The 22,348-nt window shown below is 40.0% G+C and overlaps 1 protein-coding gene across 4 annotated transcripts in view; it reads left to right on the top strand.

Moving 5' to 3' along the window:
* The first annotated feature begins 17,187 nt into the window (after positions 1-17,187).
* Positions 17,188-22,348, top strand: part of syt9b (synaptotagmin IXb) — an 84,846-nt gene continuing 79,685 nt past the window's right edge. For all 4 annotated transcript variants that reach the window (XM_063000804.1, XM_063000805.1, XM_063000806.1 and 1 more), the window contains exon 1: positions 17,188-17,531. In XM_063000804.1, the coding sequence (XP_062856874.1) occupies positions 17,384-17,531 (148 nt within the window). In that variant the 5' untranslated portion in view covers positions 17,188-17,383. The remainder of the gene's footprint in view (positions 17,532-22,348) is intronic.

Genomic DNA, 22,348 nt, shown 5'->3' with positions numbered 1-22,348 from the left:
GTATATGATCCAACATAATTCTGATCGTGTCATTTTCTGCTCTCTAATAACGCTCCGGGCTTCTTAACCCGCAACGCATGCAATGGGTAAATGTTCCAGCTTCTGGCGAAGTAATGAAGTGTCGCTTCCTACTTAAAATGGTGGAATACCCTACGTAGTGCACTTCACAGTAACAGATAATGTGAATGGAACGCTCCTACAGAATTGGTGCTAATGATTGTAAGAACCGCTTTCTGAACCAATCAGACCTTCTGATTTTAATTGTTAGTAAGAAATGCTGTTATTTGCATGTATTTAGTTTGCAGCATCACACAGATGATGTCTATGAAACACTTGATTGGTTTTCTAACGAGTTCGTGTTTTACTTCACAACCGGGAAAAGTTTGGAGGTTTTTAATTATAAGCACATTTACAAAATAACAGATTATATTCCTAATTGGACACACGTTTATAAATTTAATAGCATCTGGAAGAACATAAGCTAAGGTAAGCAGTATTATGGATTTTTTGCTGTGTTTGGGATTTTGGCTGCTGTGCCGTAATTTGCAACGAAAACAAAACATCAGTTTAAGCTTTTAACTGGTACCTTGGAAAGTAAAGGCAGCCTATAGACTCGTGACTTGACTTGGACTCTAGCCTAAAGACTCGTGACTTGACTCGGACTCTAGCCTAAAGACTCGTGACTCGACTCGGACTCGTATTTTGTGACTTGTGAACATCTCTGGTCCAGACCTGACTCTTATTAAAGGTGCATGGAACATTATGAAGTGTTACATCAAGCATAAATGGAAATAATTTCCACTTACACAACCAGATCAGTTGGTGTCCTCGTTTTCCAAATGATTAAAAAGTGATGTAACACAGTGGTACACATGCCCGTCCCAAATTCTTTGAAGCATGTTCCAGCCATGACATTTAGGACAAGTATAATTATACAGATCAAACTGGACTGGTCTGTTTTTATTTTACAATTTCCCCTCATGACTTCTCCTTTTAAGGAATTGAATTTGAATAGTAAACAACTAAAACAGAAGTGTTTTCCTCCACTGTGGTTCCTTAGTGTAGCGGTGTCGTTTAGGAAGCTTTTAAACCTACGTGTCCAGTTATAAATATTTAATGCCCATTGGCAGATGGGCAAATACTTTGATGTGCCTGAAAAGATCCGGGTCTCTTTATAGTCCAGCAGAAATGATGTTTGGTGTAGACCTTCAACAAAGCTAGATGTGTGCTCTGAGCTTTACATCGCAGTGTTATTTAGCACTGTCGTAGCTAGGGTAACACACACAGTGCTACATGGCACGCTCATGAAACATTTAATGGGCTCTGACGGAGAGACTTTTGCTGATGTATTATGTATAAATATCCATGGTGAAATGAGAGTATCCATGTATACAATAAGTATGTGTAATGTGTAAAGTGCACAAAACCAACCACTTCTTATGTAGCCCAATGTATTACTGACACCTCCCTCAGGCACGCCAATGAATAATTTCACACAATTTCGTTTCACTGAATTTATAAGTCTAAATAAGTTTTTAATTGTTCATTTACTAACCTGAAGATCCTTGTGAGTCTGTGGTGGGTGCAGCACTAAGCGGAATGGACTATTGCAGGGCCTCGCACACCCTCATTCAAACCCAGGGCAATTTGAATCAGACTGTCTATTTTCTGTGGCTTTTGGGAGGTGGGAGGAAACTGGAAGAGCCAGAGAAAGCACTCCTGGACACAAGGAAGAACATACCAAATTCTTTGCAGACAGCAACCACATGAATGTTTTAATACTCAGCAGTTAAAGTCCTGGGTTAGTAATCAGAAATTTGCCGGTTTAAGCCCCACCACTGCTAAGTTGTCCCTGTTGGACCCCTGAGCAAGGCCCTCAATTCTCAATTGCTTGAAGTGTATTTAACCATAAGTCACTTTGGATAAAAGCGTCTGCTGAATGCTGCCAACGTAAATGATCAAGTCAAGTCAAATTTATTTTAAATTTTATGTATAGTGCTTTTTACAATGGACATTGTCTCAGAGCAACTTAACAGAATCCAGGACCAACAGACCGAAAACCCCAGTTGAACAAGCCAAGGGCGACAGGGCAAGAAAAATCTCCCTTAAATTCCAAGATGAAACATTGAGTGGAACCAGATTAAGCAGGGACCTCCATCCTCCTTGGGTGGCCTGGAGGATAATTTGAATAAATAGGATTTACACAAATCATACAAATACAAAAAAAAATTTTTTACTTCGTTATTGATACCATGATTTTAGGGTCCATGGTGCTGTGTGGCACTGTGGCACAAATTTTACACATTTAGAGCAGTATTAGTAATTATTATTAGTAAGAACACAGGTTTGAACCTCATGCCATGTTCTTATATGAAAGAATTGTGATGCAACAGGTAGTGTGAATGCCACAGAGCAGTCCTACAAACACAGGTCACCTCATTGTCTTTCAGTAATCTGCCATGTTCTTCCTGTGTCCACTTAAGTTTTCTTGTGTTAAACCTAGGGATGTAATGATACACTCTACCCATGATGTGATGCAATTCACGATACTGGGTTCACGATACAATTTTTTCCCGATTTTTTTTTAAACAAATTGAAATTGAAGACAAATTATGACAAAGTGCCTTTTATTATTTCTCTTAAAAAATAAAATAAAATACTGTATTTGTGCTTATCTTTTATTAATATAAATAATGAATGCCCTTTTATTTCTGAGATAGGTACAAACTATGCCAAATAATGCTTATCGTGTAAAAAAACTGAAATGAAATTTTAAAACAAATCCAACATTAAATAAATAAATGAATAATACAAATAAAGAAAGTATCCTCACATAAATACATTTGGCTGGAAAATCCCCTACCTGGCAACTTTGTGAAGTGCCGTCAACCAGGTAAGGTGACTAGCACCAGCACCCTCTGCTGTTTAAAGTGAACATCGATTCATCTTAAATGAATAACCGATTCGAATCGTGGCACATGTGCACCGATTTTTTACTGTCTTGTGGTGCATTGTTTCATCCCTAGTTAAACCATCTCACAAATACATACAGAATTATGTTCAGAATGTAAACGTTATGTTTCCCCATGTGTAAATGGGTGGGTAAGTGAATAGGTAAGTGTGGTGCCCTGGGACTGACTGGCACACTTTTTGTTGTGTTCCTGGTGTGCAGCAAACATTTCTAAGTGCTGTCTGACTAGCAAACCTTACCAATTAAATAATAAAAATGTTTTATGTAATAATGTATAATGTTTTACTTTAGTCACTCTGTGTACTTGTCAGCGTTTGGCCTTGGTAAACTGGCAGCCCTTTTCATTCTCTACACACACAGTGCAGGATTTCATCAAGGACATGATGTCTTACTTTTCTACCAATCAAAGATGTTCTTTAGATTTCACATAATATTTACCATCACGTGTATTCGATGTTCAAATGTTTACCTGACACACTCGCCTTCCTGCTGTAGTTCCTGAAATTGACTTAGAACAAACATGATCCTGGGTTTGAATAATTCATACTGTGTTGCAAACACACAAGAATCAATAGCAGGTCCAGACTTGTGGGCTTCTATGTTAGTCATCACATGTATTGGGAAATAAATCAGCTCTTGCTAACAGCTGATTCAACCTGTGATTCAAATTGGCTCAAACTGTTAAACCATCCCACAACACAAGATCAGACAAATTTACTTCAATCAAATGATGGCATTTTAAACAAACCCCGGCACTGTGTGAGATAGATTTGTACGAGAGTTTATGGACCTGTGGAGGACCGTGCCACTTTGTATTTGCTCAGATACCAAGATACCAAGTGGTGGAGAGGGTTTTAAAACACCTGTGTTTAACCAATAATCTCATTTTTTATTCTCATTAAAATTAATTAATAAATTAATACAGTAAATGATTGTAAAATATTGTTGAATATTTTTTAAATTGTATTGTTTCCCGATTCCATCTCTGGTTGCTTTTTCTCTGCAACCTATGGCACAATATCTGCATCGGTTTTTAATGCAGTTCAGATTAGTTTAAACGTTTGGTTTAAATTAAGGCTTGATAACAAAATTAAACATCTGGTTTAGAAAACATTAACATGGTGCAAAATTCATGGGATCTTAATGTAGGTCATGGAATTACACAGTTTCATCACCAAGTTGCATTTGCTGGTATTGCAGTGTAATTGCAGGTCCATCACTTACATCCACTCAGAGGACATTCAGGTGGCACAGCGGTAAAAACACACACTAGAACACCAGAGCTGGGATCTCGAATACATCGTATCGAGTCTCAGCTCTGCCTGCCTACTGGCTGGGCTGAGCAGCCACATGAACAACGATTGGCCTGTTGTTCAGATAGGGGTGGGATATTAAAGCCGGATTGGGACTCTCTCATAACTAATGCAATTACGACCTCTGCTGGCTGATTGATGGTGCCTGCACAGAGACGGGAAAAGAGTGCTGTCAGGGTGTGTCTCTTTGTACACAGTGCTGATCCGCATTGCACTCGTCAAAGTGTAGGTGAGAAAATGCATACGTCTGCTGCACACGTGTCGGAGGGGGCGTGGGTTAGCTTCGTTCTCCTCGATCAGAGCGGGGATCGGCATTGGTGGAGAGAAAGCATGATGCAATCGGGGAATTGGACGTGCTAAAAGGGAGAAAAAGGGGAGACAATGCATAAACAATATATATATATATATAAAGATTTAAAAGGATAGGGTAGTGCCAGGAGGACTAATTTCCATACTAAATTAGTTACCCCCACTGGTTTTTACTTACATTGTGCCACACTTGAAAATCGCTCTAGGTAAATGAGCAAGACAGTGGAATAAATGCTAATTAAAACGTTTGATTAATGACTTACTGTTATAAGTGAAACCTGATTTTCCGACTTTAATAACAATAAACTTTAATGAAGACAAATCACTGTTATTACCATCAGGTGTCGGCAGGCCTCGTCTAATTACTTCTGTATACAGGTTCAGTTATTAAAGCTTTAATGTCTCGGTCTCTGTGTCCTCCAGTCTCCTTCTGTACCCACTCAACCACTTACCAATAATTCCTCCTCACGTCTCGATGTGTGCTGGGTAAAGTTAAACATAATTGGACTGTAGCTCACTATTGGCCTTGTGGGACTGCCGCTTTCCTGCCTTGTATTTGTTTACTTCCTGCAAGGGATAAAATCTTTCTGTCTCCCAAATTCAGTATTCCTGTTCAGAAAGCACATTGCAGAGATGAGCCTGTGGGTCCTTTTTTTATTTTATTTGAAGTTCATTAGGTACAGTCTGAACCCAGGGCTAAAATGTTTCACAGGTTTGATGACATGTTCATGTCGAAGTGCTCAGTTCTAATTCCATCACTGCTTTAATAAGCTGTGTATAATTTGTACTCTGATCAGCCATAACATTAAAACCACCTCCTTGTTTCTACACTCACTGTCTATTTTATCAGCTCCACTTACCATATAGAAGCACTTTGTAGTTCTACAATTACTGACTGTAGTCCATCTATTTCTCTACATACCTTTTTAGCCTGCTTTCACCCTGTTCTTCAGTGGTCAGTACCCCCAAAGGACCACCACAGAGCAGGTATTATTTGGGTGGTGGATCATTCTTAGCACTGCAGTGACACTGACATGGTGGTGGTGTGTTAGTGTGTGTTGTGCTGGAGGACGCTGCCCACAGGGCGCTGTTGGCTGGATATTTTTGGTTGGTGGACTATTCTCAGTCCAGCAGTGACAGTGAGGTGTTTAAAAACTCCAGCAGTGCTGCTGTGTTTGATCCACTCATACCAGCACAACACACACTAACACACCACCACCATGTCAGTGTCACTGCAGTGCTGAGAATGATCTACCACCTAAATAATACCTGCTCTGTGGTGGTCCTGGCCTGGGAGAGTCCTGACCATTGAAGAACAGCATGAAAAGGGGCTAACAAAGCATGCAGAGAAACAGATGGACTACAGTCAGTAATTGTTGAGCTACAAAGTGCTTCTATATGGTAAGTGGAGCTGATAAAATGGACAGTGAATGTAGAAACAAGGAGGTGGTTTTAATGTTATGGCTGATAGATGTATATATTTTTTAATTATTAAAAACTTACATCCAAAATTTTCAGCTGAGATTTTGCTGGGTCATGGTGCTTTATCATTGGAATTCTGATGGCATACTGTTGGCATAACATTTTAACCTGATCAGTAAAAATGTGTGCTCATTCTAAGGATACAAAACATTTTTCGTTGCATGCCATTTTAGCATCAAGCAGTGGGCTTGAGACATGAGTAATGGGTCAATTTATATTTGCAGCTTGAGGTTTGTGAGAGTAAATTTTAATAGTACTCGTGGGAAGTCCTACCAAAAGAGTGCTGCAGTAATCTTGACATAAAATAGTAAACAAGCACCGGAGTTAAATCCTTGGAGTGAAAAGGCCATCACGTTTTAGAGGAGGAACCTACAAGAATGAATAAAGTCTGCAATACAAGTCAAGAATTGCATTTCCAGAACTACTTTCCTGCTTTATCAGACGATATGATTAAAGATTATCCAGTGTGATGGCAAGATCTTGTTGTGGGTAGTTGTAGCCTAGTGGAATAGTAATCAAAAGGTCGCTGGTTCAAGGCCCACCACTGCCAGGTTGCCACTGTTGGGCTCTTGCCCACTTTTTACCACTTTTTTATGTCCGATCTGATACTGAAAATTGAGTATCTGCCAATACCGATACCAATCCGATACCGTCATTTCTTCTCTCAAACAACTAAGCAGTAATAATACATGTCTCAATGCACCATGGTTAAACTAGCTATCTAAATAACAACGCTCAGACTGTGAAACTAATATTCTAAAGGAATAAATACAGAAGCTACAACATCACACTTATGCAAAACTGCTGTTTTTATTTGAACTTGTACACAAAGAACATTTAGCAGCATTTTTGGTTTCACTTACGTTCGAGCTGTTGTTCACGTGACACATCTCGCTTTACGGCGTGTCGTCCAAAGTGTCTACAATTGGAAGATGTGGATGTCAGTCAAATGCGATGGACCAGTTAGAATTGACACCGAGTTGAGACTTTCCGTTAAAGTTCTGTCACATTTTTAGATGATTAAAAACCGCTTAAAGTGCGCTTATTAAAAAAAACCCTGCTGGATTTTAAGACAACATCTGTGGCTAAATGGGAATCGTTTAGTTTGTTTTATTTCATAACACTAATGGAAAAATCGTTGAGGATGTGAGAGATCTCCAAGCCGGAACAAGATAGCTTTTCTTCATCTCAGGTGAGCGATTTATCATTTATCAAAGTGATTTTTATTGTGTTTCAACAGTGTTTTTAGATGTGGCAGTAGTAGATGTTTTTTTTTAAATGCTAAAATTTAAGTAGTTCAGTGTGTTTTAATTTCTGAATGGCTGTTGCGGATGAGTTGTAGATCAGTGGCACATGTTAATGATGTCATCAAGATGCACCTTGTTACGGCAGTTGCAGAGTGAGTGGCAATAACCAGCACTCTGTTGGAACATATCTTCGTGGGTTATTGGCTTTACATACAAACAATGGCCTTATTTACATTAAGTGTTATTTACATTAAGTGTTATTGACATTAAGTGTTATTTACATTAAGCAATAGTATCGGATCGGATTACACGTTTTTTTTCCCTCCCATATCCGATCCAGTGATTTGGGCCAATATCGGACTGACACCAATACAGCCCTAGACAATATATTGTCACAGTACCGGATAAAAGCATCTTCTACTAAATGCCAAAAATGTACAAATGTAAATGTTGTGGGAGTGTGGAATACATATCCAATTTAGACCTGTTTAAGACCTGAATATCTGAATTGTTCATAATGTTGTGCACACTGTAGACTAGTACTGTTAACATTTCAGCTTCATCATGACTTTCCTCCACCTGTTACGAGTTAAATAAAAACCCTTTTCTTATCAGAACCTTCTTCATTTTGTTTTGCAAATGTCAGGCTCTGGTGGTTCATCTAAGATGACATTTAAGAATGGCTAATAACATCAGTTCAGACTTCACGTGACATTTAGATATGATGCAAATGGAGATCTGCGAGAGGACAACATCTGTAAAAAAGATCCTGCACTAAACCTTTCTGTACATGAGTGCCACATTTTATTTGCATTACCGAAATAGAAGTTTATTTTAGTTTTGCAATGAAGCTATAGCTAGAACTATAATGTCTCACTCATAGATCATGAGCTTAAAGCTGTGGTTTGTGAACTGTGGTAAGAGTTTTACTAGTGGTAGTTGATGCTCCCCTAGGTGGTACTACAGATAACCTTGCAACAACCTTGGAAAGTTTTAAATATTATATATATTTTTTTATAAAACCATTAAGGGGTTTATTTGTTATTATGATCAATAAATAAGTGTTTTCTAAAAAATTCTGTCTTCTATCTAAATTCTATCTAAAAAATAACATACAGACAGATACCTTGCTACAATCATACATCACATGCACTCAACACTGTTTTAAGACTTGACCAACGATTTGACCAACGCCAACCCTAGATCAATCAGACGCACCTGTTGAGAATGAGAAGAATGTCATAGTGCTAGAGGCTGTCTTAAATGTTGTTGATGCCACAAATTAAAAAGACGTTACAGAGCCAAATGAGTTACACCATCATAACGAGTTTTTACACCAATAAATAAAAAATGAGTTGTTGTAGGTATTCTGCGAGTCAAAAAGGGACCTCTGTACCTTTGCCCATAATTTTGGCAAAAGCTGATCACTGCTGCATTTGGCGGCATGGTGGCTTAGCGGGGAGCAGCGAGGGTCCTGGGCCCCTTATGAAATGAAAATTTTTACAATGATATTTTCATATTCGCAATAAATGAGAATTTGAACTGTGAGAAATAAAATATCGATTTATGACCAAATTAAATTATTTGCTTTTGCAAGTTACAATGTTCAATCAGTTCATCTGGACACAAGTTGTTGTAGAGATATTTCGTCACTTATCCAAGTCTGAGCTGGTGGTGAATACCCCAACCTTATGTGAACAACCTGTTTTACAAAACGACCAACACTGGTCCATTGCATAACAGTGGAACCGGTGATCAGGTCTATATGCAAATTATAATGACCATTAATTACAATGGCCATGTGTGCCTTTCACATATGATTAGGGTATAGCTCCAGTCATGGCGTTGTAAGATGGTGAGAGATGTACTCTCAGGCCCCGCCTTCGGTTCAGGGATCGTTCCCTCTTCACATAGATGGCCTCTTTGACTCCTCGGTCAAACCAGTGTTTTTCCTTGTCAAGGATCACATCGTCATCATTAAATGAGTGGCCGCTGGCTTGCAGATCAGTGTGAACCGCGGAGTCCTGGCCAGAGGAGGTTGATCTTCTATTTTGGGCCATCCGTTTCACCAGTGGCTGTTTAGTTTCCTCGATGTTATTATGCAATGGGTCGGTGTCGGTCATTATGCAAAACAGTTGCATATAAGGTTGGAGTATTTACCACCAGCTCAGACTGAAGAAGTCTCTTGGGTGAGTGAAGAAACGTATCTCTACAACAAACTTGTGTCCAGATGAATTGATTCAACTTTGTGGATTAGTTATGGGCAAAGGTACATAGGTCCCTTTTTGACCTATTGTGTATATACCCAGCATATGTGAGAAAAAATAAGCAATACATGTTTTGGTGATGAAAGGTCAGAATCTTTTCCTCTAGCTGAAAACTTCCTGGTATACATCTAACAATTCAGGTAAATTCTGAAGTATTTCTAGTTGACCAGGTATCATTCTGTCATGCTGCTAACCTAAAGTGGTCATGCAGGTTCATCTTCTACAATATCAGCGAGTTTTAACCTGGCAACTTTTTATTCTACATGATTGATAAATCAGCTCACTAGCAACCAACCAACAGTTTGGCAAACAGGTAGACTGCAAACAAACTTCCATATTGTAAAATGTAAGATTGAATTTTAATACCACCTAATACAACCCTAGTCCAGTCCAGACCATCTTTGATACCTCTTAAATGTGTCATTCTGTCCATAAAGTTTACATTTGATCGGTGCTATGGGAACAAATGATATGCTAGAGCTATTTTTTTTTATAACCTTTCCAACTACAGAAGTAGAAGTGGCATTGTTTCTATAGTAACCCAGTGGTGTCTTTTGGGGTCTTGTGACATTTTTGAACTGACAGAATTTAACACAAGGGTCCTGTATGACGCATTGTGAGTTTTGCACGTACTGCCATACACACACCAATCAGTCATAACATTAAAACCACCTCCTTGTTTCTACACTCACTGTCCATTTTATCAGCTCAACTTATATAGAAGCACTTTGTAGTTCTACAATTACTGACTGTAGTCCATCTGTTTCTCTGCATGCTTTTTTAGCCTGCTTTCACCCTGTTCTTCAGTGTTCAGGACCCCCAGAGGACCACCACAGGGCAGGTATTATTTGGGTGGTGGATCATTCTCAGCACTGCAGTGACACTGACATGGTGGTGGGTTGTTACTGTGTGTTGTGCTGGTATGAGTGGATCAGACACAGCAGCACTGCTGGAGTTTTTAAAATACCGTGTCCACTCACTGTCCACTCTATTAGCCACTCCTACCTAGTTGGTCCACCTTGTAGATGTAAAGTCAGAGACGATCGCTCATCTATTGCTGCTGTTTGAATTGGTCATCTTCTGGGCCTTCATCAGTGGTCACAGGATATTTTTGGTTGGTGTACTATTCTCAATCCAGCAGTGACAATGAGGTGTTTAAAAACTCCAGCAGCAATGCTGTGTCTGATCCACTCATACAAGCACAACAAACACTAACACACCACCACCATGTCAGTGTCACTGCAGTGCTGAGAATGATCCACCACCTAAATAATACCTGCTCTGTAGTGGTCCTGTGGGGGTCCTGAACACTGAAGAACAGGGTAAAAGCAGGCTAAACAAGTGAGAAATAGATGGACTACAGTCAGTAATTGTAGAACTACAAAGTGCTTCTATATGGTAAGGAGCTGATAAAATGGACAGTGAGTGTAGAAACAAGGAGGTGGTTTTAATGTTATGGCTGATCGGTGTATGTCCATGTATGGAGTTTGTGAATCGTTTGAAAATAGTCAAAACAAATAGATTCTACCTAAGCTAATAACACCCCCCTCCCACACACACACACACACACACACACTCACTCAGATTAATTATTCACTATCTAATATGTTACCGCTCGACTAAATATTAAGTTTTTAAGACTAAAGTTAAGTGATCTTTTGCATTTTTCCCCAATTGTCCAATCTACTCATATCTACGTAGTTATCTGATGCATTTCGCTTCCTCTACTGAGATTTGAATATGCGAGTTCCAGATGCCATCTTTGGTTTGCTAGAATGTTTTACTGCTGTGCCACCTGAGCGTCAAGTGTTTACACTTAAACCAAAGCCTCACCATAACAGTCTCTGTAAAGCCTTGTGGTGGTAGCATCATGGTTTGGGCTAGTTTGCTGCTTTTTGGGTCTGGTCATTGCGTAGTCACTGAGAGAACAATGAATTTAGAATTCTATTAAGATATTTTAAAGTTGAATGTGAGGTACAAACCTCTTCTCCTGCCTTTTTTATCTTTGGGTTCTGAGACAAACTTTGGTCGTGCCTTAGGTTTTTTAAAGCTTCTTTCTTGTGCAGCAGTCTTTAAGCTTGTGTGGATGATAAGCTTGCTTGAATGCGGACAGTCACAGATTTTATTTCACGGCAGACTTGTAGTTTTTGGATCACATCTGACCATTTAAACAAATAACTAACACAGAATTAAGCAACCTTTAGTTAAATGGTCATAAGAGAACATAAAAGAAACCACTAAATGAATAGTCAAAGTTGCTGCACATTCCGCTAGCACACAAGTGCTGAGATTCTGAACTCCTCGGTTCAAAACTCAGCGTTTCCACCGGTCGGCTGGGCGCCATCTGGCGGGCATAAATGGCAGTGCCTGCAGCAGATACTAATTGGCCACCGTATCTGCAGGGTGGGGGCCAGACTATGCGTGGGTGGGATCTTCATACGCTGTGTAAGGACCCTGATTGGCGGAAGAGACTTCTATGCAGAATGCAGGGGCAAGAAGAGGAGGGCTGTGTACATGTTGGAAGAGGCGTGTACAGTGACATCCTTTTCTCGGTTGTAATCGGGTATCCCTCAGCAGCGGAAGACAAAACTGAGTGTGCTATATCTGGAGGAAAACGGGGAGAAAATGCATTAAAAAAAATACAGTTGCTGTACATTTTGGTTCAGCATATTTTCAGAAAACTCAAAATAAATGTGTAAAAAAACAGATTTCTTTTTATATATGGAATTCATTGTCTGTTTTAACACCACTTTATCCTATTCAAGGTCGTGGTGGGTACAATTCACTGGACAAAGGGCAGGAAACACCCTGGACAGGTCACCAGTCCATCACAGGGCACAGACAAACACTCACACACACACACACTTAGGGCAATTCTGTATTTCTGTTAATCTGACCGCATGTCTTTGGGCTGTGGGCTAAAACCAGAGCTCCTAGAGGAAACCCACACAGATGCAGAGAGAACATGCAAACTTCACATAGAAAGGACCTGGACTAACACTTCACCTGGGAATCTAACCCAAGTGCTTCCTGCTGTGAGGCAACAGTGCTACCAACCGAGCCACCATGCCACCCCCAGAAAATGAATTAAAGAAAATAAATATGTAATAATATAATATAATATAATATAATATATTTTTTATAAATCTACTACATTTACTGATATTAGTTGGTCAGACTTTTAAGGGGAAAACTTTCCTCTGTCTTTTGTTAAGCCATGTCCAAACTGACAGTTTTAATATCACTAAAATGTCTGTTCATACTTCAGGCGATATCAAGTTAATGAGTCCACCGGGAATTTTGAGAAGATAAGAGAAACATTTGACTGGTTTTGTAATTTTAGTTTTACACTTGGCTTGGAGCTAAAATAAATCAGTGGGGAAAGTCAATTCGACATATGAAACAGGACAAAACAGAATCTAGGTTAGCGGTCATACAGCACCACTAATAAATATAACTTTTTGAAAAGTTTGTACAGCTCTTTAGTTAACTAGATTATATTTAAAATACAACCCCAAATCAGAAAAAGTTGGGACATTATGGAAAATGCAAATAATAATAGTTTCTTACATTTACTTTGACTTTTATTTGATTGCAGACAGGATGAACCTGAGATATTTCATGTTTTATCTGGTCAACTTCATTTCATTTATTAATAAACATCCATTCCTGCATTTCGGGCCTGCAACACATTCCAAAAAAAGTTGGGACAGTAAAACATTTACCACTTTGTAATGTTGCCATTTCTTTTCACCACACTTAAAAGATGTTTTGGCACCGAGGAGATCAAGTGATTTAGTGTTTCAGCTGTTGGCTGGATATGTTTGGTTTGTGGACTATTCTCAGTCCAGCAGGGACAGTGAGGTGTTTAAAAACTCCAGCAGCGCTGCTGTGTCTGATCCACTCATACCAGCACAACACACACTAACACACCACCACCATGTCAGTGTCACTGCAGTGCTGAGAATGATCCACCACCTAAATAATACCTGCTCTGTGGGGGTCCTGTGGGGGTCCTGACCATTGAAGAACAGCATGAAAGGAGGCTAACAAAGCATGCAGAGAAACAGATGGACTACAGTGAGTAATTGTAGAACTACAAAGTGCTCCTATATGGTAAGTGGAGCTGATAAAATGGACAGTGAGTGTAGAAACAAGGAGGTAATTTTAATGGTATGGCTGATCGGTGTATATATATATGATTATATGATAACTAAGAAGAGGAAAAAAAACTTAAACTGGAGCAAATATGATGGGATGCAGAAGTGAAAGTAAACTTTTGATTTCAGTTGTAGTTTAGTGACAGCTAAAGGTATAATTACCGGTACCCAATTGGTTTAATATTCAATGTATTAAGGATGAATTAATAACTGTATCCGATGTTCTCATCTAATTAAGGTTCTTTATTAAAGGCAGACAGTCAATTAGAGCTGTAACTCTGAGCAGAATTCAAATGACTGAAGCACTCTCAATTCATGGAAGCTTTTTGCACTCGGCTGAGCCGGCGCTGTCACCACACAATAACGAAGCTTCATCCAGGATTAAAGCTCTAATTGCATCCTCCCAAAATAGATCAAAGTCATATTAAAAGCAGACCTGTTCTTTTGGGATACCTGAGGAAATAACAAAAACATCACTTACACATCAGAACACTTTTTACTCCTTTTATGTTCATGTTTAAAAATCACGACCTAGTAGCAAACGCTTCATATTAAGGTTCAGACAGAATGTACGATGCTGTGTTTCAAATCTTGGATAATCTGTATGAACCTTTAAATACGCTGGAAGCAGCTGTGCAGAGCTAAAAATGATCAGTCTGCTGTTTCTATAAAAATCCAGGAGAAAACACTGCATCTGGATTTTACAGAGAGATGGTGGAACCAGACCTGTCAGTTTAATTTTGGAAGCTGGCTGTTATTAAAATGAAAGGCAAATTCTTATAAACGTAATGTTGTTTTGTTATTTTTAACAATTAAATAAATACACAGTGCAGTGGTGGCTCAGTGGTTAAGGAACTGGACTAGCAATCAGAGGGTTGCTAATTCAAGTCCCACCCTGACTTAGTTTTCACTTTTGGGTCCTGGAGCAAGGCCTTTAACCCTCAGGGCAGTTGTAGCCTAGCAGTTAAGGTACTAGACTATCAATCAAAAGGTTGCTGCTTCAATCCCCACCACTGCCAGGTTGTCATTGTTGGCCCTTAACCCTCAATTGCTTAGACAGTATGCTGTCACAGTACTGTGACTTTGGATAAAATCGTCTGCTAAATGTCGAAAATGTAAACAATTATTACTAGGGTCATGTTTTTTTTGTTGTGTAACATTTTTATGCTATTGTAGCCCACACCTCTTTGCAGATATGCTGTAAATCAGATACCCTGCTAGAAATTCTAACATTAAAATGCTCGTCTTTAGTCAAGCTTTCAAAATTCTGTTTATTTTAAGCTGTTGTAATTTTATCTTTGTATTTTTTGTTATTTTCCTGCACTGCACCCCAGTATGTCTCAGCTACAGCTCACAGACAGCAGACTTTACATTCTGCTTCAGAATTTTATTCTTCTGAATTGTATCAACCTACATTCTGAGTTTAGCATCAGTAGACCTATTTTATATGTGATTGTGTGTATGTATTAATTTGATGTATTAAAAAATATATATGTGCAAAAACTATTTATATATATAAATATCCAGTCCTCTTATCTCCCCAGAAATTGAAATACCCCTTAAAATCCATCATTCAAGCTGTTTCAGATGCACTTTGTAGCTCTAGTAAAATTAATCCTAGGTGAAAATGTAAGTGTTCTTTTTCTTTAAGTCACAGGTGATGGACAAATTAACAGAAATGGCACAAAACAGCTTGATTTTAACATAGCATTATTATTAATTACAAACACAGCTTGCATCAGTGATTTCTATTACAAATTTTAATTAACATGTACAAGCTATTAAAATAGCACATTGATGTAAGATTTCAAAGTAACACAAAGCAAAGCATTCAAATAGATTTATTGTTATGGGGTGGCTCAGTGGGTAGCACTGTCGCCTCACAGCAAGAAGGTCCTGGGTTCTATCCCCAGATGGGGCGGTCCGAGTCCTTTCCGTGGAGTTTGCATGTTCTCCCCGTGTCTGTGTGGGTTTCCTATGGGAGCTCTGGTTGCCTCCCACAGTCCAAAAACATGCAGTCAGGTTAATTGTAGATACAAAATTGTCCATGACTTGTGTTTGATATTAAACTTGTGAACTGATGAATCTTGTGTAACGATTAACTACCGCTTCGGTCATGAATGTAACCAAAGTGTACAAATAAAATAGTTTTATTGTTATAAAATAGACTCAAAAGTCATGGCATTAATTATGTGGTTACAAGTGGAAGCTCACTGACTGGAATAGACACCACCTTAAAGCACATGATAGGTGTGTAAAGTTATTTATTTTGACTTTCTAACCAATCGTACAACAGCAAATGTCAAAATTTTTGATTGTAAGAATGTTACAAACACATACAACACTGACTGTAGTCCATCTGTTTCTCTGCATGCTTTGTTAGCCCCCTTTCATGCTGCTCTTCAATGGTCAGGACCCCATTATTTAGGTGGTGGATCATTCTCAGCACTGCAGTGACACTGACATGGTGGTGGTGTGTTAGTATGTGTTGTGCTGGTATGAGAGGATCAGACACAGCAGCGCTGCTGGAGTTTTTAAATAGCGTGTCCACTCACTGTCCACTCTATAAGACACTCCTACCTAGTTGGTCCACCTTGTAGACGATCGCTCATCTATTGCTCACAGGACACAGGACGATGCCCACGGGGAGCTGTTGGCTGGATATTTTTGGTTGGTGGACTATTCTCAGTCCAGCAGTGACAGTGAGGTGTTTAAAAAAACTCCAGCAGCATTGCTGTGTCTGATCCACTCATACCTGCAAACACACACTAACACACCACCACCATGTCAGTGTCACTGCAGTGCTAAGAATGATCCACCACCCAAATAATACGTACTCTGTGGTGGTCCTGACCATTGAAGAACAGCATGAAAGGGGGATAACAAAGCATGCAGAGTAACAGATGGACTACAGTCAGTAATTGTAGAACTACAAAGTGCTTCTATATGGTAAGTGGAGCTGATAAAATGGACAGTGAGTGTAGAAACAAGGAGGTGGTTTTAATGTTATGGCTGATCTGTGTATTTGACACTGTTAAGCACATGCTCAGATGATTGGTGCATTTTATCTACTCATCAGAAGTTCATGTTGTCATTGAAAATGTATTTAAGTTTGGAAAAAAGCAAAATACAGTTGAAGGGTTTTCACAAGTGGTGTCACTTGTTTGCTGAGAGTTAATTTGATTCTTTATTTTTTGTTTCTGTTGCTCTTGCTGACAGCTGACAGACTGAGAAATAAAGTGAGGAGGAGGAGGAGGATGATGAAGAGGAGGAGTCTGTGATTTGGGACGTTCACTAAAAGCTGGGATTCCTCAGATGCTGCGCGCGCCGCTCATCCTTTCATTCATGCTCGCGCCGACAGATGCGCTCCTTCCAGCGCGAGCGCGCAGAGGCTCATTCAATTCTCCTGCGCTACTTTCTCTCACGTGCTGCCCTGCTGGTAAATCTCGCGCATTTCACAGGTCTCATATAAAGCTTTGTGGTTTGGATGAAGCTCTTGTACAGTTGATGGGGCGTGTGCGCACCAGGCGGCGGCGCGGGTGAGACTGAGGGTGCGCGGGCGCGGGTGCGGGTGGTCCGGGTTGCGCGGGTGGTGGATGAGCACCTGGGGGCAGCAGGACGATGCTGGAGGAGGATGCGGCAGGGCAGGGAGGATGAGATGTGCGGGAAGGCTCTCCAGCTGCTCGCTGAGCTCTGTTCCCGCGGAGAGCTGCACAGCGACCAGTGCTCCCACTTCATCTACTCCTTCCGAGATCTGGGCCGACCCGACTATTCAGATACAGGTAGGAAAATGATTTTAGCTCCTACTTTTCCTTTTTTTTTCTGCTGTCAGTCATTGAAGTCATTGTGAGCAGTGAAAAAAAAGAGGGATTAACAACAAAGCACATAAAAAAAGAAATGTCATCTTCATATATAACAGTTAATCAATTGTGATTAAACTTGGTGTCTTAATGACCAATTTATTTATGAGTCATTTATTCTAATCAACCCCTTCATCCTGATCAGGAGTAAAATGAGCCCTGTGCAGGGCAGGAATAGACCCACCCTGGACAGGGCTCCAATCTATTAAAGGTTATCAAAAATGTACCTGTTCACTCAAAACTAAGTGCAATTTAGTCTAGTCGTCTATATGGTCTGAGAGCGAGAAGGAAATTGATTTACCTGGAGAAAATTCATAAAGAGAACATACTAAACAACACCAAAGACAGTAGGAAGGCTTCTCACAAAACAAAAAGAATCTGTGGGAATTTGTGCCCATTCAGTCAAAAAAGCATTTTATGGCTGGGCACTAATGTTGGTCATGAAAGCATCAATTGATGTTCCAGTTCATTCCAAAGCTGTTCAACGGGGCTGAGGTCAGGACTTCTATATGTCTTTATGTCATGTCTTTATAGATCTTGCTTTGTGCACAGGGGCACAGTCATGCTGAAACAGGAAATGGCCTTCTCTAAACAGTTGCTGCAAAGCTTGATGTGTAAAATTACATTTATATAATTGATTTATTACTCCTGTTAGCAATTGTGGCTGGAACACATGGATTCAATAATCAGATGGGGTGTCCCAATACTTATGTAAATGTAATGTATATATGGTTGGAGTAAAATATGTTGGTGTATGTAATATTATATTGGTGTGTGTGGGGGGGTGGTACATTAATCCAGTTTAAATATTCTTAATAGTGTAGGGCTGAGGATGTGAGGGTCTCCATTTTTCAGTGGCTCAGTGGATCAGACACAGCAGCGCTGCTGGAGTTTTTAAATACCGTGTCCACTCACTGTCCACTCTATTAGACACTCCTACCTAGTTGGTCCACCTTGTAGATGTAAAGTCAGAGACGATCGCTCATCTTTTGCTGCTGTTTGAGTTGGTCATCTTCTAGACCTTCATCAGTGGTCACTGGACGCTGCCTACGGGGCGCTGTTGGCTGGATATGTTTGGTTGGTGGACTTTTCTCAGTCCAGCAGTGACAATGAGGTGTTGCTGTGTCTGATCCACTCATACCAGCACAACACACACTAGTTGTGCCAGTTTCCATGTGTCATCCTTTTTTTGCTGGTCTAACCAATAAAATACACTTGTATCTTCCTCCATACTGGTTCATTACAGCATTTTAATTACTGCCCTTACAGCAAATATAAGAATGTTTAAGCATGAATCTACAGTATGTTTTATATCAATGTCATCATTTCTTAAAACCAGCACACTTTTGTTTTTTTAATATTCTTTGTACCATGTTGATAAATAGAAGTACAAAAAAATTTAAAATCAAAACATGCTTTAGTAATATTTTGTTCATAAGAAATTTGAGAGGTGCCACTAAGGTCTGGACTTGTCTTTATGTTGTCAAATGTAAGTTATAAAAGTAAAAATAGACTTGCTGATTAGTTGTTTGGGTGTATTCATCAAGATTCAAGTTTGCACTTGATGCTGAATTAACTTTTGTTTTCTTGTTTCCTGTTCTGTGCTTTTGGATGCTTGTACAGTCCATGTGCATCATCATGTTATAAAGTCATTTAGGAGGCAATAAAACAGTGAGAGAGTGAGGAGTGGGAATGCTTCGACTGAGAGCTGCACCCATTTACAGACCGTAAAGTGCCTTTACACTTCACATCAGAGCTGAAACCACTCGACTGGTCTTATATTCCTGTACAGTTAAAGGATTCAAGTGTTCAGACACTGTAATGTACTTCCATGGTCGTGTATATATGCAAAATATACACCGATGACACACTGTCCATTTTATCAGCTCTACTTACTATATACAAGCACTTTGTAGTTCTACAATTACTGACTGTAGTCCATCTGTTTCTCTACATACCTTTTTTTAGCATGCTTTCATCCTGTTCTTCAATGGTCAGGACCCCCACAGGACCACTGCAGAGCAGGTATTATTTGGGTGGTGGATCATTCTCAGCACTGCAGTGTCACTGGCATGGTGGTGGTGTGTTAGTGTGTGTAGTGCTGCTAAGAGTGGATCAGACACAGCAGCACTGCTGGAGTTTTTAAACACCTCACTGTCACTGCTGGACTGAGAATAGTCTACCAACCAAAAATATCCAGCCAACAGCGCCCCGTGGGCAGCATCCTGTGACCACTGATGAAAGTCTAGAAGATGACCAACTCAAACAGCAGCAATAGATGAGCGATCGTCTCTGACTTTACATCTACAAGGTGGACCAACTAGGTAGGAATGGTATTTAAAAACTCCAGCAGCACTGCTGTGTCTGATCCACTCATACGAGCACAGCACACACTAACACACCACCACCATGTCAGTGTCACTGCAGTGCTGAGAATCATCCACCACCTAAATAATACCTGCTCTGTGGTGGTCCTGTGGGGGTCCTGACCATTGAAAAATAGCATGAAAGGGGGCTAACAAAGCATGCAGAGAAACAGATGGACTACAGCCAGTAATTGTAGAGCGTAGAAACACGGAGGTGGTTTTAATGTTATGGCTGATCAGTGTATATGCAAAATGTATGTATTTATAAGCATAAACAAATGTTTTGACACCACATTTATAACATTAGTAATTTGTCTTAAATGTCTACAGTAACAAAATAATCTTTTATCCAAAGTGACTTACAATTATGACTGAATACAGTTTGAGCAATTGAGGGTTAAGAGCCTTACTCAGGGTCCCAACAGTGGCAACTTGGTAGTGGTAGGGCTTGAACTGACAACCTTCTGATTACTAGTCCAGTACTTTAACCACTGAGTTTTAATTTTAGGTTAGATTTTGACATGTTTCTCTAAGCTAAATGTTCTATTCTTTAGAGTTACAAATGTTCTTCGGGTAGACAATTTAAAATACATACAGTGTATCACAAAAGTGAGTACACCCCTCACATTTCTGCAGATATTTAAGTATATCTTTTCATGGGACAACACTGACAAAATGACACTTTGACACAATGAAAAGTAGTCTGTGTGCAGCTTATATAACAATGTAAATTTATTCTTCCCTCAAAATAACTCAATATACAGCCATTAATGTCTAAACCACCGGCAACAAAAGTGAGTACACCCCTAAGAGACTACACCCCTAAATGTCCAAATTGAGCACTGCTTGTCATTTTCCCTCCAAAATGTCATGTGATTTGTTAGTGTTACTAGGTCTCAGGTGTGCATAGGGAGCAGGTGTGTTCAATTTAGTAGTACAGCTCTCACACTCTCTCATACTGGTCACTGAAAGTTCCAACATGGCACCTCATGGCAAAGAACTCTCTGAGGATCTTAAAAGACGAATTGTTGCGCTACATGAAGATGGCCAAGGCTACAAGAAGATTGCCAACACCCTGAAACTGAGCTGCAGCACAGTGGCCAAGATCATCCAGCGTTTTAAAAGAGCAGGGTCCACTCAGAACAGACCTCGCGTTGGTCGTCCAAAGAAGCTGAGTGCACGTGCTCAGCGTCACATCCAACTGCTGTCTTTGAAAGATAGGCGCAGGAGTGCTGTCAGCATTGCTGCAGAGATTGAAAAGGTGGGGGGTCAGCCTGTCAGTGCTCAGACCATACGCCGCACACTACATCAAATTGGTCTGCATGGCTGTCACCCCAGAAGGAAGCCTCTTCTGAAGTCTCTACACAAGAAAGCCCGCAAACAGTTTGCTGAAGACATGTCAACAAAGGACATGGATTACTGGAACCATGTCCTATGGTCTGATGAGACCAAGATTAATTTGTTTGGTTCAGATGGTCTCAAGCATGTGTGGCGGCAATCAGGTGAGGAGTACAAAGATAAGTGTGTCATGCCTACAGTCAAGCATGGTGGTGGGAATGCCATGGTCTGGGGCTGCATGAGTGCAGCAGGTGTTGGGGAGTTACATTTCATTGAGGGACACATGAACTCCAATATGTACTGTGAAATACTGAGCAGAGCATGATCCCCTCCCTCCGGAAACTGGGTCGCAGGGCAGTGTTCCAGCATGATAATGACCCCAAACACACCTCTAAGACGACCACTGCTTTATTGAAGAGGCTGAGGGTAAAGGTGATGGACTGGCCAAGCATGTCTCCAGACCTAAACCCAATCGAACATCTTTGGGGCATCCTCAAGCGGAAGGTGGAGGAGTGCAAAGTCTCGAATATCCGCCAGCTCCGTGATGTCGTCATGGAGGAGTGGAAAAGCATTCCAGTGGCAACCTGTGAAGCTCTGGTAAACTCCATGCCCAGGAGAGTTAAGGCAGTTCTGGGAAATAATGGTGGCCACACAAAATATTGACACTTCAGGAACTTTCACTAAGGGGTGTACTCACTTTTGTTGCCGGTGGTTTAGACATTAATGGCTGTATATTGAGTTATTTTGAGGGAAGAATAAATTTACACTGTTATATAAGCTGCACACAGACTACTTTTCATTGTGTCAAAGTGTCATTTTGTCAGTGTTGTCCCATGAAAAGATATACTTAAATATCTGCAGAAATGTGAGGGGTGTACTCACTTTTGTGATACACTGTACATACATACAATTCTAGTGGAATTAAAGTTAGATGCCCATGCAAACACCTTCAACCTCTTCTTTTTTTTTAAGAAACAGGACTTTTATGTTATTTTGGCTTTATATTTGGAGTTGCTGTCTTTTTTAATAAATTAA

Source organism: Trichomycterus rosablanca, chromosome 8 (genome assembly GCF_030014385.1).
Source record: "Trichomycterus rosablanca isolate fTriRos1 chromosome 8, fTriRos1.hap1, whole genome shotgun sequence".
NCBI lineage: Eukaryota > Metazoa > Chordata > Actinopteri > Siluriformes > Trichomycteridae > Trichomycterus > Trichomycterus rosablanca.
Note: the sequence above shows the minus strand (reverse complement) of the source record. Positions and strands in the feature narration are given on the sequence as shown.